At 45.6% G+C, this 23,538-nt stretch overlaps 5 protein-coding genes across 5 annotated transcripts in view; 3 read left to right on the plus strand and 2 right to left on the minus strand.

Moving 5' to 3' along the window:
- The window catches only part of LOC120900437, a 43,419-nt gene extending 40,289 nt beyond the window's left edge, over positions 1-3,130 (plus strand). Inside the window, exons 9-10 of the mRNA XM_040307470.1 lie at positions 16-174; positions 248-3,130. Of these exons, the coding sequence (XP_040163404.1) occupies positions 16-174; positions 248-526 (438 nt within the window). The 3' untranslated portion in view covers positions 527-3,130. The remainder of the gene's footprint in view (positions 1-15; positions 175-247) is intronic.
- On the minus strand, positions 3,131-5,119 carry LOC120900555 (mitochondrial sodium/calcium exchanger protein-like). The gene is made up of 4 exons (XM_040307733.1): positions 4,839-5,119; positions 3,988-4,771; positions 3,567-3,923; positions 3,131-3,507 (listed from the first exon to the last, which is right to left on the minus strand). The coding sequence occupies exons 1-4, from the start codon at positions 5,094-5,096 to the stop codon at positions 3,188-3,190; spliced, it is 1,719 nt and encodes a 572-aa protein (XP_040163667.1). The 5' UTR covers positions 5,097-5,119; the 3' UTR covers positions 3,131-3,187.
- LOC120900494 (mitochondrial sodium/calcium exchanger protein-like) lies at positions 5,099-7,887 on the plus strand. The gene is made up of 7 exons (XM_040307602.1): positions 5,099-5,314; positions 5,385-5,605; positions 5,671-6,086; positions 6,163-6,447; positions 6,514-6,867; positions 6,983-7,050; positions 7,124-7,887. The coding sequence occupies exons 1-7, from the start codon at positions 5,114-5,116 to the stop codon at positions 7,346-7,348; spliced, it is 1,770 nt and encodes a 589-aa protein (XP_040163536.1). The 5' UTR covers positions 5,099-5,113; the 3' UTR covers positions 7,349-7,887.
- LOC120900600 (troponin C) lies at positions 7,430-12,989 on the minus strand. Its single transcript, XM_040307876.1, has 5 exons — positions 12,643-12,989; positions 11,863-11,890; positions 9,819-9,962; positions 9,481-9,732; positions 7,430-8,122 (listed from the first exon to the last, which is right to left on the minus strand). Exons 1-5 carry the CDS (start codon positions 12,643-12,645, stop codon positions 8,097-8,099), a joined length of 453 nt encoding a protein of 150 aa, XP_040163810.1. The 5' UTR covers positions 12,646-12,989; the 3' UTR covers positions 7,430-8,096.
- Positions 12,990-22,614: 9,625 nt separating this feature from the next.
- Positions 22,615-23,538, plus strand: part of LOC120898101 (glucose transporter type 1) — a 177,612-nt gene continuing 176,688 nt past the window's right edge. The window contains exon 1 of the mRNA XM_040303468.1: positions 22,615-22,997. The gene's annotated coding sequence lies outside the window, so the exon portion shown is untranslated. The remainder of the gene's footprint in view (positions 22,998-23,538) is intronic.

Here is a 23,538-nt window from a genome sequence, read left to right on the forward strand (position 1 = left end):
CGTAATGTCCATTAGATTCCCAAACTGAAGGCCAAGCTGTTCGAAAAAGAGCAACAGTTGGCGACGATGGCAAGCAATGCCACGAGTGGGTCCAATTTCGTGATGACGGCCAGCTGGCACCAAGCGCTGAGCGAAGCGAAACGACAGTACGAGGCGATCGATCGCGCTTTGGAGGTAATGTGCTCTTTTTTTCTTGTAGACTTCTATGCTGTAATCAATTTACTAAACCAATCCCGCTCCTTTGTAGACACTGGACAGCGTCAAAGCGATCGTACAGCAAACACCGGCCCTGATGGAGCTGCAGCGCGACCTGGAGGAGACGAACTTTGCTTCCGCGTCCAGCTTTCCGCTGGTAACGGCGGCCCAGCTCAACCAGCTCAACTGTGGCCAGGTCGGTACGAACGGCAATGGAGCCGGCGTAAACGGAAACGGTATTATTGATCTGAATGCCAACGAAACGACGCTCGGCAACGAGGCGGCCAGTGTGGGGGCCGATCCGAGCTGCTACATTGACTCGACTGCTTAAAACTTAACGGATATCATCAGCTGCGGTAGATAGAACGCTTTATTTATTACTACCATCTCTCTCTCTCTCTTAGACAGACAGGCGGTAGCATTCATTTTACTTTAATTGTTTACCACTCGTGGGTCTTTTCGGTCGAGGATGTGATGGAGTGTTACTTTTCCATTTTTTTGTTTTTGTGTTAGTGTTTTTTCGTTGATCAAAACAAGCATGATATTATCATCATTCATTTTCGAGCGCATGGTCCATAGTAACTGATTGCATTTCGTTTTGCTACACTTAACTCTGGGGCAGCACGTAAGTGGCGACCGTCATGAATAGTGAACCATGTTGAACCGAGATTAGAAACGTTAGCAAGCGTAGCAGCAAGTAGCAAACAAGGTAACAATGTCCCCCCTTCTCTAGTTCGATAGTTAGCATTAATCGTAGAGGTATGATTGTGATTTGCTGTTCTTGATACTATACAGACTTGAATGAAACGATTATTGGACGGGAGATGCAAGATTAGAGCCAATAGGAAGGTGTTGTTACTCGAGACAAATAAGTGTAAAGATAATAATTTATTTCCTAATCGCATTTCGCAATAGATCACTGCATACAGCTACTTCCTGTTCCGCTGGTAGGGTAGATAAGGCGTTACGTTGTAGAATAAAAAAGGAAGGAAGGGAATTAAACAAAACGGTCCATTTATCCAGTGTCCCACTCCAGCACCTCGATCGACTACTGTGTTCGTTAGCCATGTGCACGTTCCACACGGGAAGCGTACGACAGTATATTTCCCTTTATACTCCGTTGATAGTTCCATGCCGTACGATATAGCTGTAGAGAATATTGATTACTTCTAGTATTCCTTCCATAAGATAGGTAGACACGAACACTCCCTCAGTTGGCAAATGTAGCGTTTGAAAAACGATTGAAATGCTGGATTTTAAAATGCTGGAATTGAGTGTGATGAGAAGTAACGACTAAACCAGCAGTATACCTTTATTGGTTAGTGGTTTTCCCTTTTGCTTGTGCTTGTCTACACCATCGCATGTGACGCAGCGTGTGACAAATGTGACGAACTGGAGTGGAACTGATCCCCCCATTCTTCCCCCAGCAAGTCACCGATACTTCCGATTTTAATTGTTCCATTTGTTTCCTTTTCTCTAGCATTTATTATAGTCTTTTCTCGGTGTAGGAGAAAACGCATCTATATATAATAAGCTTTTGACTGCAGAGAGATGATTTCGTATCCCTACGAACGGCGGACGCGGTCGGTCCTTTCCCTGTATATGATTTCAAATTATATGTTCGGTTTTTTCTTCTGTGGTTCAAAATTAATCCCAAAATTTAACTGCTCCCGGGAGCGCTCTATTTCTTGTTTTTGCTTTGTAAATATTTTCTGGCGGTAAATATGGTGGTGTATGTTGACTGTTGTAAACGTGTAAATTTGTATGATATACTTTTATGTTATGGTTATTTTTGTTTTTTGTCTTCTTCTTTACCTTTCTTTTAACATCTGTGTGTAGTCTCACTGTATTTTAGTTAGCATTTTATACATTATTTGAACTTGTGAAGAAACGTTTCTATTTTCTTTGCCTGTTTCTCACTACCTTTCACTGCTCCGGGATAATGCGTTCGTTTTGGCACTACTGGGCATTTTACACTATATACACATACACAAACAAAACAAAAAAGAAAAACGAACTGCTCTAGCTTTCACACAGTTTGCACGATGTATCAAACTTTACAGAAAACAAAGAGCAAGCAATAGGAAGAGAAACTAGTGAAAATCAGTGTCGCACAAGCGCGGCAGACACTCACACGCACACACAATCAATGCGATGGCGTAGACAAGCTCAAAGGAAAGGGAAAATGTATAGAGGGAGGAAAAATAACACATTTGAATAGTTTGCTTCCGAACTGATACTGATACTGGCAAGTCGTTACAGCTAAAGTCATACTGAGTCACAACACTCAAAACCCGCATTAGGACTGGCTAGCGGTAATGTAATTTCGGTTTTTAAACACTCTTAGCTAAAACGGATACTCCAATCCACGCGCGGTGGAAACACACAATTCGTTCGAATTTAACTAAACTAAGCAAAACAAGGAACAACAAAAAAAACACACAAACCTAAACGAGCCAATTGATTAAAGAAGGAGCCTTTAAAGCAAACGTGACAGCGGCGGCAACGTGGTGTGCATGTATTAAGCTAAATGTTATATCCTTCAAATGGATGTTCCCAATCTGTCCGTAAAGTAACGAAACAGACTAGACATAAATTTACCTACCGTTGCGAATGAACGAACAAAAGAAAGTAACCGATCAGTAATCAAAAAATGCCATTTGCATAAGAGGAATGCGAGAAGGCGTGAAGAAGAGAGGAGGAGCAGGGTCAGGCGAGTTAGTATGTTGTTGGTAAGTGTGGTGTAAGTCGAAGCTATACTTAGTTTTAAACCAATAGCGCTGTACCGCTGCGAATAGTTGATAAAAAAAAACTATGTTCGACATTAGTCAAACTTCGTAAGGTCTTCGGGACGGTTAAACAAAAAAAAAAAAAAATACTACGGACAGCAACTTTATCCAACTATTTTGTGAATAAAAGTAAAATAAAGCGCAAATTGATCGTTATACCTTTTGTTTACTACATCCGTACATACTAACCACATCTTCTGCTTCTAGTGCTCACGGCGTCCAGGGACTCGGTCCAGGAAGTATTCCCCATCGTCGTTGTGATCCGTACCGTAGCCATGCGTAACCTCAAACTCACAGAACGCGACGTACGCGAGGAACGTGACGTAGAGCGTCGTTAAGCAGAAGGCAATGCTTTTCCGAGCCTCGAAGCGTGTAAACAGCACCGACAGCAAGATTGTCATCGAAGTGACGAACAGATAAATCGCACAGGTCGGACCGGAAGTTCCATCGCGCACATGAATCTGGGTCGTGCCGGATCGTATCATTTGCACACAGAACACGGTACAGAGTCCGATTAAAATATCTGCAATAAGCTGTGGTTAAATGCGAGCGTAAAGGAGAGCTAAGAGGGGGGGCACTTACTGAAAACGGGTGCACCTAAACAGGCGGCAAAGCCTATCCGGGAGTACCCACGCATAGCTAACGTTCGTAATGTTATCAAATCGATCCAACAGCTGCCCCAGGCGAGTATCGTTATGGCAAAGGAAGCTGAGGAAACGTTCGCGATGATGGACAATGCCTCCAGGATGGCAATCAGCTCATAAGACAGAAGCATGATCACGTACGAGGTACCGAAAATGGCAAACAACCCAATGCAGGTGAAAAATGGTGGCTTGCTATCGTAACAGGATGTGGAACAGACGATCACACTGAAGCAGGCAGAGCCTATGAGACTTCCGAGGCAAATCCAACCCAGATTATCACTGGAAATCATGTCCACTGAAAGAAGGATGCATAGAATAGATGAGAAATGGACAACAAGTTGTGTGTTGAGGTGACTTACCCAGTGCCGTGCCAATAAGAAACAGAGGAAATAGGATCAGATTCACGATGAATAAACACTTATTCCAACCGTGTAAGGGTAGTGCAAAGTTCACCTTGGGTAAAAGCAGAACCGCTACAACCTCCACAGGAATGCTGCAGAGGAGATACACCTGCCTGTACCACGGTGCTGCACGAAAATCTTCTTCGCGAAATGTCCTCAACCCCTGCCAGACATGTCCTAGCCAACTGGCCCTTTGCTCTTGATCCACGTTTTCCACCGTTGCTGTCAGTTCAGTGTCAAACACCTTCCCATCAGCATCTCGAACCTCTATTTTACTACGGGAGCGAATTCCCTCACGATCCATCACACGAGCGGTTGTGTAGAGTGCACCAAGAAACGCAAGGTAAAGCACACCCAAGGCAGTGGTCTGCACGATTCCTACCTGCTCATCGTACATAAACTCTTCCACAAGAAGCGACACGACCATGAGACTGATGAGATTGGGCACGATCACCTCCGGATAGATGGCAAACGAACCCGTCCAAATGACGAGTGCGGCCAGGAAGGAAACTTGATAGACGGCAGTGCCGAGATATTGGTTGTAGATCAGTTCGGTGTCACCGGATGTGTGGTGCTTTAGCTCTGATAGTACCTGAGCTAAACCATTGCCGTAGGTAAGCAGGGTGACACCGGCAATGTATTCGTTCAGCCGCCATGATTTAGCCACGTACAGTACGCTGTCGACATAGCGCGTTACGCAAAGATGGTAGATGAGCGTTCCGAGTAGCAACACGAAGAGGAGCTTTTGGAACCGAAGGAGTGAATTGTAATCAGTTTCGATATTTCGATAAAACAGTATCATCTCTTACCAAAGCAACAATGGCCGACGTGAACAGAAGCACATTGGAACTGTCGACGATGCAGTAGACAAAGTGCATGTAGTCGAGGTAGTGCATCGACTCACGGCACTCTTCCGTTTCCCGCACGAAGAGACATCGCTCATCCTCGAGGACGGAGTGCACGTTACTGCACGGTTGCGCACGGAGCGATACGAAGATGTTCTGGTGAGCTTCATAGTGGGGCGTTGAGTTCTGGGCTAAGTCAAGCAAAGTCACAGCTGGTTCCATCGTGGACTTTTTGGGCGATGGTAATGTACAGAACCCGGGCTACTACGATGATATCTGTCAACATATCTTCAAGAGATCCGCTTGCCGTAACTTGTCATTACAGTGATCCAAGCAAGCAGAGGAACTCTTGGTGTTGTTCCAAGATGTCATTCTTCCAAAACAGTTCCCATTTTCAGCGCCCTGTGAGGCACGCGACGTACGTGAACTTCCCGCGTCCTGTAAGTTTTAGTTATTTCCTGAGTATCCTGAAGTAAAAATGAAGTCCATAATGTTTTTTTCAACTTCCAGGATGATTGTTCCTACCTCCACCGACTGCCAGTGAACGAGCAGTGTGAGTTTGTACAGGCCACAGAAGCGTGCGCGGAAAGTCAATTCTACTTCAACTACGTCGGCTTTCTGTACTGTACCATCGGCTCGGAACGGGACTATCTGTTTCAGTTGGGATTTGTGCTGCTGCTTTGTGTTTGTGTTTATTACTTTGTTGTTTTAGGGACGACAGCTGATCAGTTGTAAGTACATTACACCATCCACTGTTATCAACGACGTTAGTGTGATATCTCTTCTGATCTTGTAGCTTCTGTCCAACACTGGCCGCCATTGCCAAAACACTCAACATCAGTGAAGCACTGGCTGGAGTCACGATCCTCGCGTTCGGCAATGGATCTCCGGATCTGTTCACTGCCATCGCCAATCCAGACGCCGACACAGAGTTGATGTTTTCCGAGCTGCTCGGTTCGGCTGCCTTTGTGATAGGAGTGATTGGAGGAACTGTGCTGTTGATACAACCGTTTGATTTTCCTCCGTGGGGAATCCAAAGGGACTTGGCCTTTTTCATAGCTGCGATCGTTTGGATCACGCTGAAGGCAGCGGACGAACGGTTCAGCTTGCTGGATAGTTCAGTTTTGATTGGAATGTATCTGCTCTTTCTGGCTCTGGTTATATGGGAGTTTGTTCAGACTAGACGGGAGGAAGGCTCAAGCATCTCCACAAGTAAGCATTTAAAGATGAAGCCCTGGATAAAGATGAGCTTATTATAAAATACCTAATATACCCCTTATGTGGACAGGAGCAAATAATCATATTCGTGGATTGAATTCTGAAACTGATGTTCCAACAAACGAAGGTCTTCTAACCGATTTCTGTGATCATGTGAACCCTCTTGATCCAGAAGAATGGAATGAAGGAGGATGGATGACGAAAACGTTTTGTCTCCTAAAGGCACCCTTCGTTTTACTACTTCTTCTCACCATTCCAATCGTCGACACTACCGCCGAACGTGATGGATGGACTAAACTTCTCAACATCTGTCACTGTCTAACACTGCCGTTAATGATTGTGTTTGTAAATGGCGGTAAGCATTCATACAATTTGACTTGTAGTTTGTGGATTTCATAACAGCTTAATTCTCCTACTCCAGTTGCGCTTATAAAGGTAGCGAATGTGTACATCTTCCTTTGGATAGTCTTGTTCGCTGTCCCCATAATGGTTGTCGTGTTCTACACATCACGAACTGATCGATGCCCTACCTATCACAAGTCATTTACGATTCTGAGCTTCCTGGGATGCATACAGGTCATCTACATTGTGGCCCAGGAGGTGGTGAGTGTGCTCGAGACGGTGGGCATTGTGTTGAAGCTCTCAAAGTCTGTGCTGGGGCTTTCACTGCTCGCCTGGGGCAACAGTGTTGGAGATTTGTTTTCGAATGTTGCCCTAGCACGCCAGGGCTATGGTAAAATGGCATTTGCTGCCTGCTTTGGAGGTCCACTGCTCAGTAAGTATCTGTACTAAACTGTACTTAAAAGCGCTATTAGACTAGTTTTGATGTGCGTGTTGCATACATTTAGGCTGAAATGGGAAATAACTTAAAATGACGTCATTTCTTCCAGATCTTTGCCTTGGATTGGGTCTCACCTTCATAACAAAAGCATTCAGTGTTCCGAATCTTGTCGCAGAAGTAAATATGGTCCAATTTGCACAAGGTCAGTATCAACATTATCCCTATCTAAACGGATTTGTTTCTATTGCAGGTACGCAAAGGTGTTATGGGCGAGAACTGCGAGGCGTACCTGTTTCAAATCCTCACCACCACCTGGCTGTGCTTGCTGTTTACCAACTTTCAGGGCCGAAGAAGCGTCGGTCTCTCGATGATAGTGACGTATCTAATGTTTTTGGCCTTTTCTTTCTTGGGTGAATTTGAGCTCATCCATCCCTACGGCACGGACCATCATCCTGATCCGAACGGTAATGGCTAACGGTAGATTCGGATGTAGTGCGAAGCCAATTCAGCCACATAGACACTCCCACCTCACTTATACATAATATGTACACAACGATAACTTTATTAAACTTGTAGCTTTATTAAATATTAATAATACAGTACAGAAAGAAACAGTGCTCAAATCAGTGTAACGGTATCGTCGCAAATGAGCCGACGGTTGTTTAAGGGCTTAAGAAAGAAAACCAGTCTGCTACTGATGAGCCGAATGTATGTGACCATACACTTAATTCGAGTAAACTTTCGACAAATCGCTTCAAATATCAACTGTTTTACTGCTCGGTCTAAAAATTTGTTCTTTTTTGTTGTAAAGACTCGTTTAAAGGTGCTTTGTTTTTGTGTGTAAAAAAAGGAAACGATCAAAATACTTGCTCACGATGTGTGTGTGTGTGTGATAACACCACACATCAGTACACCCAGTACACAGACCAGAGATTCATTCTTAATTTAAGAATATGCACTACACTTTACGCGTGCTCCAATTGGGCACGCTAAAAAATGTTGGAAACAAACACAGTCAATACACGTTTTTTGGTGGAAAAACAAACGGGGAGCTAAACTCGGGGGAACAACTACGATGAAACTGCGGGTGTTGATGGTGTTGAAGATGAAGTTGGGGTTTGCTCCGGAGCTTGATGGAAGGATGAATGACACAACCGGGGGGAAAAGGAAGATACAATAAATAGGCGCACTGCGTAGCTGATGACTTTAACAGAGCGTCATCCTTAACCAGTCATCATCTCCATAAACTCTGCAAATAGAACAAAACGCACAAGAAAGGTGAGAAGTGATAGCATTATGAAGATCGTCCAGAGTGATCGTGTTTTAAAACTATTTCAAGCCGATGATGATAATGATGCAGTTTGCAGTTGAGATTTGCAGTTGTGAAGTGATGAGGTGACAAGGAAAGGAGCCAAACAGCTGCATCGTGCAGTAAGATATGTCCATGTTCACGGCTAAATCTCAACACCCATCTGGATTAGATTTGCTCGCGTAGATCTTTTCCACTGGACAATAGCACTGGACGGGGGATGCTCTAAAAAGTCATGACCCTATTTTTAGCCGGCTCACACTGCTCAAACGAAGCATAGATGGTGTATGGTGTCGTCCCGGTTTCTCCCCCATCGCACAGCATCGCACCGATCTATCTTCGTGCGCTACTTGCGCTACCACCTTTATGGGTGCCACATTCACAGACGGTGGTAAAACATGAAACATGTTTTACAATAATTGAGCACAAACCGCCTTTTCCAACTCTTCTTTCTTGATGTTGTTGCTGTTGATGTTGTAGAGATGCCGCGCTTTCGACAGCAGCCAAAGCAGGACGTTGATTTATGATCGCAACACGGAACAACTCAACAAGAGAAAACGCTAAAAAGCTGCGCGTCATAATTCTGTACATCTTCGGGGTGAGATTGGGCATGATTTACGGGCATATAAAAGGTGTGTAAACTGTGCTTCCTCTCTCTGTCTCTCTGTCTTTAGAAAGGTGGACCATGCACTCGGTGGACATGGATTCATGTTTTTATGATCATTTTGGGGCGATTTTGTGACGGAGAAATGATGTCATTTTTGCTATTTGCCAATCAAAAAACAAGAAGCCGTTGGACTTGGAAGTTTTGTGGCGTAAAAACCCCATTTCAAACAATTAAACAAGGGAGAAAAATGGAAGAAATTTATCCATCACGATCCATTAGGGGCAGTGCTTGAAGAGAAAATCCCCCCCACCCCCTGCCCCGTTTGGAAAATCAATTCCGAGCCATTCCGGTGGTTTTTGTCGGAAGTTTGCGCAACCCGGCAAACGCACGCGACTCAACTGTGTGGTTTGCGTGTTATTATTAGCATTTATGAGATGTTTATAGCAAACTGGGAGGGAAATGGGAGCGGTGGGGGGCAGCGAAACCCATCCAAAGCCTGCTTGGATTGGAAGGGAAAATCGCGTAGCACGCAGCGCGTTTATTTGTTCGATTTCGGTAAACATCAACGCAACGGCTTGTACTACGTTTTCTCCCCCCCCCGTTCCAAAAACCGGTTTCGATGTTAGGTTTATATGTGTGCCTGTGTGAGTGTGTGTATGGAAAATGTGTGTCCGTTTGAACGCTCACTTACCATCAAAGTCAACCGTGCCGGAACCGTCGGAATCGATCTCCTCGATCATCATGTCGAGATCGTCGTCCGTGAGCTGATCGTCCAGCTCGCGCAGGATCTCCCGCAGGCAGGTGGTCGGGATGAACCCGTTGCCCTCCTTGTCGTACAGGCGGAACGCTTCCCGCAGCTCCTTCTGCAGCGCCTCCTCGTCCTCCTCCACGATGAACTTGGCGGCAAGGGTCACGAACTCGGCGAACTCAATCTGGCCCGACTCTGCGCACAATCAGTGTGTGTGTGAGTATGTTTGGTGATAAAAATAACATTTATTTTTACACCCCTCCCTTTCACAGGATACTTACTGTCCTCGTCCACCTCCTCGATCATCTCCTCGAGGATCTTGCTGTTAAAGGGCTGTCCCATCAGGCGCAGGATTTCCGCCACCATGTCGGACGAGATGCTGCCCGTCTTCTCGCGATCGAAGCTGTTGAACGCCTTCTGCAGGACTGGAATAAAGTGTGTGTGAGAGAGAGAGAGAGATGGAGATATAGTTCGCATCCTTGCTTTCGATCATAGGTTTTGTAGGCATTGCCAACAATAAATTCCGCCCAATTAGCGTCGTCAATCGAGCGTGACATGCAAACGGCGTCGAAAACATGGTCGTCGTCGTCGTCAGCGATCGGATAAATCTGTCCCCCCCCCCTTCTCCCGTGAGATTCTTCCGGGATTGGTTGGTGGGGGGGTGTGGGGTGGCAAATCATCATTTTACGTGCGCAACTCATTAGATAGATTGGCGCTGGCCCGCCGCCAACAGTCCGTGAAAGTGAAAATGGTCGTGTCTGATCGTCACCGTCGTCGTGGTGGCGGTCGAGAAGATCAGCTGAATCACTTTATTGTGTACGAAGAGAGGAGTTGTGTACAGAAGAACAAGGGGGGATTTGTTGTAGGAAACGCTTGCTCGCTTGTCTTGTCTGCACGGCCGTGACGAAATAAATGGTCGCTATCAAGCGCAAACGTTTAATTGGACCGTGAAAGACCCGGACCCGGGTTGTTGCAGCCAAAAGGTGTGCGTTTGATTAAGGTTAATGAACTTTGCTTTACATTTGCTTGAAAACCACGCAAACCATAGTCATCAAATCAAGCATTAACAGGTTCCGGATAAGAAATTCATCAACGCATCATCGCGTCATCGGAGAAAAAAACGGGAGGGCAGGGCAAATAATTCATTTTTAATATTTTCCAACACCCCATCGGTGCGATATCGATTACATACATTTAGCACGTTTTTCATTCCTGCTCCAAAAAGCACCGTGGAAAATGGAGTGGAAAAATACACTTCCACAGAAGGTGCAAAAAACGAAAAAAAAAAACCGTACACGAAAACACTCCTCCGTACGATTAATCGCCCACCGAGAGCGGCGACGGCCGAGTAAAGTCGATGGTGCATAAGAATAATAACAATAATAAAAAAGGAAAGCCATGCTTATTTTTGGAACGGTTACAAATTTTGAATCTGTTTGTGGAAAACTGGGGGGAAGAGAGCGGCTTTCGGCACAGTGAAAGGAAAATGATGAAAAATCGACACAGAAACATAAAAAACCCCGGACCGCTCTCGCAATGAGATGCGTTTTCATCGGTTGCTCATTAAACAGCACGCGTTCGCGTGGGTGGAAAACTTCCTCCCCAAAAACACTCATACACACACAAGAACGAAGAAAGCGGAAGCAAATAACGATGCCTTTGCGTACATGATTCATGCGCGCAACGCAACCATCGTCTGGATACGCTCCGACAGGTTGGCTCGATATTGACCGCCGCTGATCGTTGCTAAGCGATGACGGATGGCTGTCAAAACATGGCTTACTTAACATCCGAAAACCGGTCAACAACACACACACGTGCAGCTCACAACACAAGGGCAGACGCCAACTTGGATCTTCCCCCGAAAACTCCCGCGGAAGAAAAGGTAAACAAATCGAAGCGAAGGAGTCTTCGGCACGAGTCAAAACAAAAGTGGTTGTTGTTGTTGTTTTAGGCCCCGGGTCTTCCTTCAGAAATAAAAAAACGATTGACCGGATACAGGCAATTAGTCACGCGCGTTTGCGTCTGAAATTATCCATTTCGCTGGCCTTGAACAAGCTGAGCCGTGCCGTGCCGTGCCGGACCATTTGGGTGTCGCGTGGTGTCGCCCGGGCGTGGGAAGAGTGCAGCTTGGCCAGCCTGACATGATGTCAACCCAGATGGCGCCTCTAGCGCGTAATATGTTAGGCGCGCACCGACGTCATACAACGTGAGACGTCTTGCCACCACCACCACCTTTTGCCTCTTTTCCAGTATAAATTAACATCTTTCGATCGCGCGAATTATTTGATTTGAGAAAAAAAGCCCATTGGGTACGATACTTACTCGCAATCTGCTCTGGGGTGAGATCATCCTGGAAAAGGAAAGAGGCGAAAACACAGAATTAAAACACACATTCTATCGCTATGCTAGAAATGTGTCCCAAAAGGGGACGAGTGGGTTTCAGTTGCGTTGTTGCGTTGTTGCTGTCCTTGCCGATCGTTCGCTCCGATTCGAAAATTAGAGAAACACATCTTTCGTTTGACCTGAATTTTTACAATTTCCATGTAGCCATTTTTCTCGTGTCATGTACGGGCAGTCTGTTAAACACGGCGCATGGAATTTATGTCGAATTAAAAAAGAAAGCGGCACGACGGTGTGCCGTGCTGTCCATGGAGGCGCATGGTATTTTTCATCCAAAGGGGAATGTTAACGCTTTTTTGAAAGTTTTTTTTAAAAGATTTTTTTGATCAATTTAAATATATCACAGCAAGGAAGCAAATGACCATTTAAAATAAAGCTACTTTTTCTACTATAAGTAAATCAGAGCAATAATTCATTAATTGTCAATTAATTTAAGAAAATCTACAATAAAGTATTTTAATATTGTCCCGATTTTTGAACAATTATAACAATTTTAATACAAAACAATGATCTTCAAAGGAAAATATACACACAACACTTCAATTATTGCACAACTTTACGATCACTTCATAACAAATTTCAATTCATACTGCTCAAAATTGTCTTTTTCCTCCAAATAAACCTTTTCAACCATTTTTATAATTAAATCACATTTTTCTACACAAAACTTATCCACTAATGAACACCTTCTGCTGTACTAACCATGGTTAAATTGGTGGTTCTTGGTTAAAAATCACTTCCACAAAAAAATAACGCTTCGAGTCGAAGTTTTCTTCACTTGTTGCTCCACACGTTTACTTCACTTTGGGGTCGAGCTGCTGCCGACACGATCGTTCACTATCGACTGATCGTCTGCACCGAGCCGAACTGGATCTTAATTCACTTTCCCGTCCCACACACACAGACACAGAATCGCAGAATCACAACAGTGTTTGCCTTTCCCTGTAGTGGTGTGTAGTTGATTTCACTAGGATGGAACACACTTCGTTCCAAAAAATCGCTTTCCCCCTTTCTGGTGCTGCAAAATTTCCCAACAAACTAACTGCTGCCCACGAGCGTACGGCTCGGTTTTATTAGCTCTTGGTGCTTCCCAAACCCCTTCCAATCTCTTGTCCCCGTGTATGTGTGTGTGTGCGTGCAATCCGAAGGCAAACGACGAAACGCGTAGAACTGCAGCAGCTTTAGAACGCTCGAAAGCAGCAGCAATTTTCTAGTGTGTGATATTCGCCTCTGCGGGAACGGGAAAATTGGGCCAGTCAACACACACGCACCAGCGCGTATTTGTGTTGCGTGTTTGAACGGATGCTGTTTGGTGTGTGTGATTTCCCCCCCTCAGATGGTAAACACAACCACCAGCGGTTGGAGCGGTTCTCGTCTGCTCAGCGTTATAGCTGTTTTCCACCGCGGTCGTGGAAACTCTCGTCGAACACTACGACGTGGACGGACACGGGCACGATCGGACCGTGTACCAACCGGTTGCGGATCATGGAAGCGGATCGTGGGTCATGCTCGTACGCGATCATTAGCACTGCAACGGCTTGTGCTTGGCTCTCGTTCGTGTGCAGTTCGTTTGACCTGTGCCACAGTTTCTGTGTGTGTTGCAGTTGTCGTCGTCGTCGTCGTCGAGGAAAGAAAAGGGATGAATGCACAGAGCGAGAGAAGTTGGGTTAGGGTCAAACGATTGTAAACATGGTGGTGAGTGGTGGGTTTCCTTTCTCCCCCGGGCAGGTTGAGACAGGGACACAGAGGCTTAAAGGGAAGATTGATGATCGTTGATCGGTGTGGCGCGGCTCATCGTGCTGTACGATGCGGATCCGGTGGTCGTCGATTCCTTCCAGAAGGCCGCCAAGGATGGATTGTTTTTATTAAGTTTGGAGCGAATGTAACAGGGATGTGTGTGATTGATCATACTTGAAATTGATGACAGTTTCAAGGTAACCGGAGAAAAGGGTTTAAAAACTGCATGAAAAGAGGCTCATTTTGCAAGATGATCTTACATTTTGTCAAACAAAAACAGAATGCTTTTTTCATTTTGTTTAAAAACTGGTGACAAGTTTTGACGTCAACCTTTCGCTTCAAGTATTTCTCGTCCAAGAGGAAACTACCCCTGTTGCCTTAATGTCGGCTATTTTTGAGTGCATTCATAAATTCATCTGCTTTAATTTTTTACGACTACGACACGTTTCATTTCCCACAAAAAAAGAATTCCGTGCATGTTTTTGTTCCGCCAGAGGGGCCAGTGCCAGAGCGCAATTATCGAGATGTTAAGAGAGCTGTTGTTTTGTTTTGTTTATTTCCCTTTTTCCTGACCCCGCGGGCGCATTGTTTGTCGACCGTTTGGCGGCAAGTCACGAAAAACACACTATCAATGGAAAACAAAACACCGAACAAAACAACTTCGGTGCAATACGCAGTTTCGAATGATTCTAGAAGCATTATTGACTACGCAGACCAGGGAGATCGTGGCACCAACGAAACAACGACTTGTTGTTTTGTTGTCAAAGTTCATTTTAGTGAGCTACGGGCGGGCATGTTGATCAACACGACAAACCAACAGCGTGCGTGGTTCAGCAGCAAACGATCGGCATAAAATCGGCTAGAAAGTGGTCGTTTTATTGCTTGATTCAGATGTAAAGAAAGTGAAGAGGAGAATAAAAAAAAAACACGTCGACTTTGCTTGCATGATAATGAGATCGTCACTGGGAGATCACCGTTTCACACCCATCGTGGCATGAATATTTTCGTGCAAAACAATAACAATTACGTTTACCAAACGGAACAAAAATACTTCCCAGCATGACGTGAAGATCGGGTCGAGCCCCACAAAACAGTACGATTAATCGAGATGCACTGCCGTGACAGATGGGGCGGACCCATTCGGCTACTCATGCACACCCATCGTACGTCCTCCCCGGATCACCGGACGCCCAAAAACTTACAAAAACGTGAAGCAAATTAATTTCCCAGTCTTTTTAAAGAACAGGAAAGAAAAACGGCGAGACGAAAACGAAATGCTCAATGAAACGAACGCGAACCCTGTCTGGGGGGGGGGGGTCCCTGGGGTGGTTGGTTGATGGGTGAGATGCAACAAAATTGCGCGAATGTAGTTAGCGGTACTTGTTGGTCGTCTTGGCTGCTTGCAGGGGCAGACGTGGTTGTCGTGTTCGTTACGTCCCCGGGATAATGTACGGTAATGAGCATTTTCCCCGCGTGATCTGTCTCCTTCGGCGAAGAAAGTGGGATAGCAACCGCACAATGACCCAGGGCAGGGAAGATTTTTTGAAATCGTAGACAAATTGTGGTGGAAGAGATTTAACAAAGCTAAAATGCAGTGAGCTGTTCAATTATTGTTCTTAAAAAGTGTATTTTATTTAGAAAATAGCATAACTTAAGGCTTTTATAGGGTACTTGAGGCAATTTTAGCTACCAAAATGAACGAACTTGGATCAAAATTATCATTTATTGTCTCCATTCGTCCATTAAATTCACTCAAAAAGCACTTTTGAAGTATTTCATGTGGATCAAGAGCGACAATTCACCATTAATTTGATCTACAACAAGAGAATGAGTATCTTGTTAAGACTTAAGATACAGAAACAGCTGAAAAATGAATATGAACTAAACGATGATGGATCAAAATGACTCAAAAATTAAAATTTATGAATAAAAACGTCTTCCCATGTGAAATATTTCAACAAAAATGACTCAAAAACTGATTTATCAACGATTCATTTCACACAGCAACCGATCGTTCGTCATCCATCGGCCATCAAAACAGCTAAAAGCGCTTGTGGGATACGCTAGGCAATTTTAGAAGCAAATATGATTGAATTTTGATCAAAATATGCCCGCCATTAGTTCATAAACATTCCAAAAATCCCATTCCCAAACTATTTCCCGCACAAATCCAACAAGAAAAAAAAAAACGATAAATTTCCATGAATTTCCTACCACACGCGCGACGATCGTTTCTCAACATTCCTTCCGTTTTACGATCGCCGTAAAGGGTTTTCAAGCTGCACCGGCGAAGCAAGGATTGCGCTTCACGTTGCTGCGCCAACGCCAGCACAGATTGACAGGTGACAGTTGCAAGTGCAAACACCGTCCAGCATCCAGTGCACTTCATCGGGTTCGCTGTGGCTGTGGTTTGGCTTGCTCAGGGCCGCTCGCTCCATTCGGCCGGCTAACTAATTGGAACATGTGTGTAGGGGCTTGGGGCAGCAGGGCCAATGGGAAACAAAGACTCAAATTTTGCAGGCAACTTGCACTTGATCTGTTAATGTGTAGTTTCCCTTTGGGGGGGGGGGGGGGGGGGGGGGGTTGGAGAAAGTGTCGCGTACAAAAATAGCTTCCAATGCAGTCGTGTGCAGTGTGCATATGTGCGTATAAGTGTATATGGTTGCGCACTTTCCCACTGCAGCCCGGACGAAATGGGTCAATGTGAAGCGTACAGGCGCCAAATGTCCGCCATGAAAGGGATCCATTGTACTCCATCCAAGGAGGCAATCTTCGTTCCAAGCGAAAATCCACCATTAGAGTGACATTGATAGCAGGTGTGCGCGGCGCACAGAAAAACCCACGCTGGAAATGAGATACGCCAGTGGTACAATTAGCCAGGCGCAAGCCGTGTTTATTACCGCTTTGCTTTGTACCTTTTGAGCTCGTAGCTCATGTTACCACCCACCCACCCACGTGTGTTTGTCGAAGCAAAAACACTGCTCGGCTTTACAGTCGCTTTTGGTGGCTGCGCACCATTGTGTGTTCTAAAATAATCGCCAAAAACACTACACAGTCGTTGCGGGGCGTTTTTTGTGTCTCGAAAACGACTGTAACAACCAAGCTGAAGCTCCAAACTACACACCAGCTCTAACAAAGGCGACGGAATCGTTTATTTACATTGTGTACATTACGGTTAATCATAATATTTATTGGTTATTCAACTGGCTGGCCTGTAGAACTTACCCCTCGGACATCGAGGGTGGAATGGTGAGCATCGCGATCTTCTATTGGCCGTTGGGGAATACGCGTCTCGCAGCACGCGCAATTAAGCGCTGTAATCTATTGCCCAAACAATCGACAGGTTGGGGACCGTTCGGACAGTGTGGTCGTTGGCCCAGTTGGCTGTCTAAAATGTTAGAACGCCTTAACAAAAGCATTGCTACTTTAAAACGCCCAAAAGTATGCACAATGCTTACCATAATAGCCTTATTAACTGTCTCTAGGAATTATTTCAACAAAAAAACGTCTCCTGGGTCGGATTTAATCTTAGCTAGACTGAGCTGAGAGATAGGTACGGATAGGTCAACAAGAATATCGCCCGCCACTGTTATTGTGTTGTCTGGTATAAATCAACAACTGTTGTGTTGTCTTCACCTGCACACTTGCTGCCATCCAAAACCAGCCTCCTGGGAGGAAGAGAGTTTTCCGTTTTCCATGGGTTCATCCACTTGAAAATCCACCTCCTCTGCATTGGGAATTGAACCACCATCGTAGATCATTCGCTTTTTCTTTCTTTCGCCCTTCCAGCACACGCTCCGTTTGATCGTGCATTTGCTATTGCAATTGGTTGTAAAAAGAAGAAGAAGAAGAATAAGAAGAAACCCCTCATCCAGCTCCAAAATCGGGGACAAATCTTACTCCCCCAAAACCCACCAACTCCACCAGCTGGGAACGATGTGTGACGTGAACGTTGATCGCTTCTCGGAAACGGTTCGGGACGCATAAATCAGAAAGAGTTGGAAGTGGGCTGGCTATTTATAACACAGTGTAACACACACACACGCGATCATCAGACGACATCCCGCTGTGGTTCTGCCCCCGCAGCAATAACGATGACGAAGGAAAAGGAAAGAAGTAGGAGAAAAGTCATAATTTTTGTACCGCGCCGACCATGGGCACGACGACCAAGTGGAACACCGACATCGTGTCTCTTGTTGATTTTTCTGTTTTTCATTTTCTTTCGCGACCATAATTGTCGGGTGAGACTTTCTGACGCTGGTACCTGGTTCTTAGTTCCCCTGTATCCCCCCCCCCCGCTCAGATTGGGAAGAAGTCGGTAAACTTGATGTTTAGTCAGAGGTGGAGAAGAGGCTTGACGTGGCCGTGGTCACTACGGCTTGTGATCCGGCGTGATCGTGTAGTGATGTGAATCACCTTTCAACAGGGCAGGACCGAGTGTTGTCACACGTCCGGCTTTGCATCTGGCTGTTTCACTAGTTCACTAGATCGTATTTAGACGTCGCCGCAGGGGATCTTTTTCCGCTTTAAACACGCTTTTTTTTAAGGAAAAGTGAGAAAGAGGAAGCTGCTAATTGACAGCAGCGAGGTAGTATCTTGCTCTTCGTGCTCAAGAAAAGCGGAAAATTCAATTTTAAGACTCCACTTTTGTCGGTGTACAGCACACGGCAATCAATCATGCGATATGATATGGCACAGGGAACGTACTTGTACATAACGTGCGGCTCGTGTCCCACGTTGGAGGGCAACGTGCCAAAAACAACATCCATTCGAGCGTTTCTTTGTTTTTGCAAGTTCAAGTGGAACCTGTACAAAGGCGGATCCGGCGTCTTCCGACTGTGTTCTGGCCGCAAAAAGGCAATCACAACGACTTCATGGATCTCCATCATCAAGGGGAGCAATTTACTTTCCTTCAACTAATAAATAGAGATCGCATCGTCTCGTATTGTGGCGTATTACAATTAGCAGATCGTAAACTCTCTCCCCGTGCTGCCATATGGACAGAGCTGAAAGATCGTGCAATCACGCTTAATTGTTCCCAGCTGCGCTGCCCATTTTTACTGCAAACTGCTCTTCAAAACCCAAAGCGTAAAGCGTGTCTTTGTGTGTGACAACGCCGCAATGTCGTACAAAATATGCTTGAAAACTCATTTTAGGTCAAGCGATTAGTAAGGTTAGAGACGCGAAAATCCCGCGAAGCTGACACGACTGTGTCCCTGCAACTGCAGAGTGGCTGGTGGAGTGCATATTCATCGGGAATGCATCCTCCTTCGGGCGGGTTAATTTAGACGCGCAAAACGATGATGATATTTCTCCCTCGTCTCCCCTGATGGTGGTGGTGTGGGTTGGTTGTGTGTGTGTGCACCACCCGCGCCGGTGAAAGCGAAAAGCGATAATTCCACGCTAAATTTATGACATCCAACAAGTTGTTCTTGATCTTGGATCTTGATGTGCGCATGAGGTGGAAGACAAAAAGGGAGAAAAAATGAACGAGCGATGGAAGAAGACGAGCGTTTCTTTTTCACGCAGTTCGAGGGTCCAAAGGGGGGTACTGCTGAAGGGGTGGATTATTTTTTATAGGCGCAATACAGGGAAAAGAGTGCTGCTGACCGCTCATTTGACGTTACATTGGGAGATTAAGAGATCTTTTTTCGTGTAAACTGTTTTCCTTTGAACATTTAATCCAACCTGTGGTGAAATTCGATACAGTACTGTAAAAACGCCCAAAGGTATGCAATTGGCAAACCATGCCTCTGTACGACGCGCAAAACACAAGCAGACACAGGCACACAACAAATTGTGTGGGATGAAGAGAGATTAAAACCATCTCAGCATTGGCACGTCGTTATCGAGTGACTGGTAGCGGATGATACGATATCTCATAAAATACCCAATGAATACCCCCGTCTTCGTTTTTTTCACAGCACTACTTCCACCAACACAAAAACACCGCACGAAAGACGTAGCGGGGGAGCGGCCCGTGTTAGCAAGCGTATCTAAGGGTTTTACGAGCTCGAAACGAGACTTGAGCTTCACCACCCAGGCCCAGCAGCCTTGCATCCGAGCAAGGGACAGCGAGCGTAAGATTTGCGCACCGAAAGCCACCGCTATTGAGCGATATTTACGACTGCATCCACTTTCGCAGCTTCTGCTGCTGATCAGCATCGGCACTCTCTCTTTTTCTCTCTCTCTCTCGCATGGAGGGGTAAATGGACGACCAGGGGGGTCAATGTGGGACGGCTCGGCTTTGGTTAATAATCGTAAAGCTATAAAATTTAATCCAAATGGATGCGTGTTTTTACGTCAGACTCGGGGGTTTGGGGTGGTTGTAAGCTTTGCTGCTTTCAGGGCGGTACATACACACCCACACACAAACGGACATCGTTTTTCCGTTTTCGAGTGGAAGCCATATCTGGCGGGGCTGGAGGTGCAAAAACGGGGGAAAACCCAGCTCTATGAGTGATTTATTGAACATTCCGGGTTATTCCGGGAACGCTTTTCTTATCGGTATTGACATGGACGAGCTGACCCGGTGGCCGGTGGGATGGGCGTTCGGGGCTCCCACCACAAGATGGAAACCTTTTGTGTGATGGTGTTATTCATTATGGAAACTATTGCAGGTCAAATGGAGACGTCAATAAAAATCGGAATGATAGCAACAAGTTTAAAGGTGATGGAATGAAAACAAGCAATTGCATACTTTTAGGCAAATGTTGGGGAAGGAAGCTAATGCGACAAATTGCCTGAAAGTATACAATCGATACAACAAAATCATCTTGTTAGCTGCTTGTTTTTCGAATTTACCACAATCAGTTTAAATTTTTCAGAGCAATTGACATCTTCAATTGTCGATTTCCCCTAACTACACTACATTTGACCGTGAATAGCATCGTTCGATGCGTAAGCCTTCTCACCTCACATTTCCGCAACTTCCACAGTGTGGTTCTCTAGGAAAACTCCTCACTATGTGTCAACTCGCAAGCAAATGGGCCGAGCGGTTAAGCTTCGTCTAGTATTATTAGGCAAAGTTTTTGGACAAAGTCCTTGCGAACGGGTTGCATATCCTGTGACCTATAGGAAACGAGCAAGGGAACGGCATTTGAAGCGCCAGAAGCAGAGAGAGACGGAGGCAAAAAACCGAAAGTTTGTAGCAAACATTGAGAGTGACTTTGTTCCCCAGAACACACCAAAGGGAACCAAAGGGGAAGAGAAGCACAAGGAAGGTACACAAAAACTTCCCTGCCTTCAATCGGTTGGACGAGAAGGGGTGGGGTTGAGCTTTCCTCCCGGACTTTGGGGCTCTAGACAATCAAAGCGTATTCCCCCCGGGACAGCTGGGATTCGGTCGAGCGGTAGGAACGACCAATTCTCAAACGGTTTGTGCTTTTCTATGCCAAACTTTTCATTTAATGCTGCCCCAGCTGCTTGGCCGCTGCTCCGTACATACTCTAGAGAGAGGCCAGCATTGATGTGTGTGTATGTGTGTGAGTGTAGCGGTAGTTTGAAGCTGTTGTTTCTTCCTCGGAAAGCACCATGGGAAGCTATTAATAGGATTATGTTATGTGAACTTTAACTTTTCCCGACGGCCGGTACACTGGTGACGGTTGTCGGGCTTTCCTAGGCGAGGTGGTCTGCGTTTATTTGTCTATCAGAGAGAGAAAGAGAGAGCGAACAGTTGATGCAGCAAGAGCAGGGAGCAATCGGGATGCTGGGGTCCTGGATTTTGGGATCAAATTGCGTGTGGAAATTGTACGGAAAGAGGGAAAGTACCAGAGCATACAGTGAGGATTGTGTGACTTGACGTGGGTTGATTATTTAAAGAGTATGAAGTGGGCCGGTACCACCCGGAGGGGTATGAGCAGGAAACCTATTATTTGTACAATTTCGGGCTGCTTATGTCGGGCGGGTGTGTTAAGTAGTGGATTTGAACTTCTAATCTAATTATCGGTTAATGCGGTGTGATTAAAGAATACCGAACAATAAAGATAAATGGCTTTCGGGCATTGGTAGAAGGGAGGGGGGGGGAGGAGGAGGGGGGCAAATTCTATGCGTTAATTGGTTAATTTGGGAGTTAATATGACTGCTTCGAGTGATAGGATGTTCTTTTTATATCACTTGATAAACGCCTAGTTTTATACTATTTTTATGTAAGTGGTTGATTTTCTAGGTCCAAATGATTCAAATGATGATTGTGCTAAGCTTATCGTTAAGTCTTTTTTAGTCCTCTATTTAAGCAATTATAAAATTATACTTTACAAACGTAGTTAACTTCTACATACTCGCGTATAGTTTGTATACTCAACTTCACGTAGGGAATAAAACGCCTAAAGCTATGCAAACTATTCATTCCTTCCCAAATATAATTTATAATGGTTTAAACTCATTCTTGCCCCAGTATAATATATTATTGCTTGAGAAAGAACAAATTGTAGCCATAAAAATAGATTGAACTTTTTTAAAAAGCCTGTAAATTAGCCATTATGATGCCAATAAACGTTCTAAAACGATAAAGTTAAATCAGACGATACAATAACACACATCTGCATCGTGTTTTAACGGGCGAAAACCTGACAGCCTTCCGAGCCTTTTTCGCCCAGTCCGTCAAACCATCTGACATTCACCACATTTACGCACACGAATGTACGAAGTACGATGCTACCAATACACTCAAAACACTAACAGCCTCTGTGACATGACATCGCATCAGCCTCCGCTGGAAGGAAACACTCATTTTCCACACTCACCAGGCGCCTCCATCCGTCGACGGCCACTCAGTGCCATTCTCACCGCGTTGCTCACCAAACTCTCTCTCACTCTCTCACTCTCTCTCTCCCTTGAAAAGCGCCCAAGATCTCTTCTCCTGCAGACAAAACCGAACCCAACATCATCCAGCCGCCCCAGTCGGTGCTGCTGCTGCTGGCTTCAGTTGTATTTTGCCATCTCGCACGTGAAGGACGTGACGTCGTACCCGCCAGGAGACATCACGCTCCCCCGCGCTCAGGAGTGTGTGTGTTTGTGCGTGTGCACCTCCTCCCCCGTCGTTTTCTCTCTCACTCCGTCTCTGTGTGTTTGTGTGTCTCGTGTGTGCTTCACCTTTCACATCATCCTTTTTCAAAAAACGCGATTTTGTGGAACGTGTGTGTATGTGTGTAGCAGGATTGAAGCCAAACCACGGAGCACGGCGTGGACGTTGGCCACAAAACGCGGCAGGGCGGGGCGGCTGCCCTACTGCCCTCTGAGTGAGTGTCGACAAGGCGGGGAGAGCTGTGCGAACCTGTGCTGAATGTTTAATTGTGTGAGCCCGAAAACAAGCGTAAAGTGTAAGCGCCTGAAATCATAAGTGAGCGGTGGAAAACAATCGCAGCAAAAAAACGAACACACCTTTACCCCGTCCTCTATGCGCTTCCCCCACCAACCCCCACCAGCAACCTTCGTCCGGTCATCTCCGTACACGGTTCTCGCAGTGTGTACGCTGCTCGGCCGACCCCGAGAGGCCTCTGCAGGACGATATTGATCTCTACTGCTGCCCTGCCACACCGTTTCCGTCTGTTTCCGTGTATGTGTGCGTGAGTCTGCGTGCGTTGGGTGTGTGTGTGTGTGAGTGTGCTGCGGTGGAGCCACCCTGCTGCTGGTTGCTGCAGTGGCGCCTGTGTTGGTGGCGCGCATCCAATGTGGCAAATTATTACGCCAAGCTACGGAAGAGTAAAGTGGGTCCCAAATCGTGGCCAAAATTCTTGATCTTGAAACGGGGCATTAAGGGATTGTTTGTGTGTGAGGATTAAAATTGTAAGCCAAAGCAGCTCTTTTCGCTTTTCGACTTTTTATGGGTGGATGGCGAGCGAAGCAATGGGCATATCGATT

This window comes from Anopheles arabiensis, chromosome 2 (genome assembly GCF_016920715.1).
Source record: "Anopheles arabiensis isolate DONGOLA chromosome 2, AaraD3, whole genome shotgun sequence".
NCBI classification, from domain to species: domain Eukaryota; kingdom Metazoa; phylum Arthropoda; class Insecta; order Diptera; family Culicidae; genus Anopheles; species Anopheles arabiensis.

Coding starts and splice junctions, on each gene's coding strand:
- LOC120900555 (XM_040307733.1), bottom strand. CDS start 5,096: ATGGAACCAGCTGTGACTTTGCTTGACTTAGCCCAGAACTCAACGCCC. Junction 3,924..3,987: donor TCTTATTGGCACGGCACTGG/GTAAGTCACCTC, acceptor TCCTTCTTTCAG/TGGACATGATTTCCAGTGAT. Junction 3,508..3,566: donor TTTAGGTGCACCCGTTTTCA/GTAAGTGCCCCC, acceptor AGCTTATTGCAG/ATATTTTAATCGGACTCTGT.
- LOC120900494 (XM_040307602.1), top strand. CDS start 5,114: ATGGTAATGTACAGAACCCGGGCTACTACGATGATATCTGTCAACATA. Junction 6,448..6,513: donor GATTGTGTTTGTAAATGGCG/GTAAGCATTCAT, acceptor CTCCTACTCCAG/TTGCGCTTATAAAGGTAGCG. Junction 6,868..6,982: donor CTTTGGAGGTCCACTGCTCA/GTAAGTATCTGT, acceptor CATTTCTTCCAG/ATCTTTGCCTTGGATTGGGT.
- LOC120900600 (XM_040307876.1), bottom strand. Junction 9,963..11,862: donor CACCCCAGAGCAGATTGCGA/GTAAGTATCGTA, acceptor ACTTTATTCCAG/TCCTGCAGAAGGCGTTCAAC. Junction 9,733..9,818: donor CGAGGAGGTGGACGAGGACA/GTAAGTATCCTG, acceptor GATTGTGCGCAG/AGTCGGGCCAGATTGAGTTC.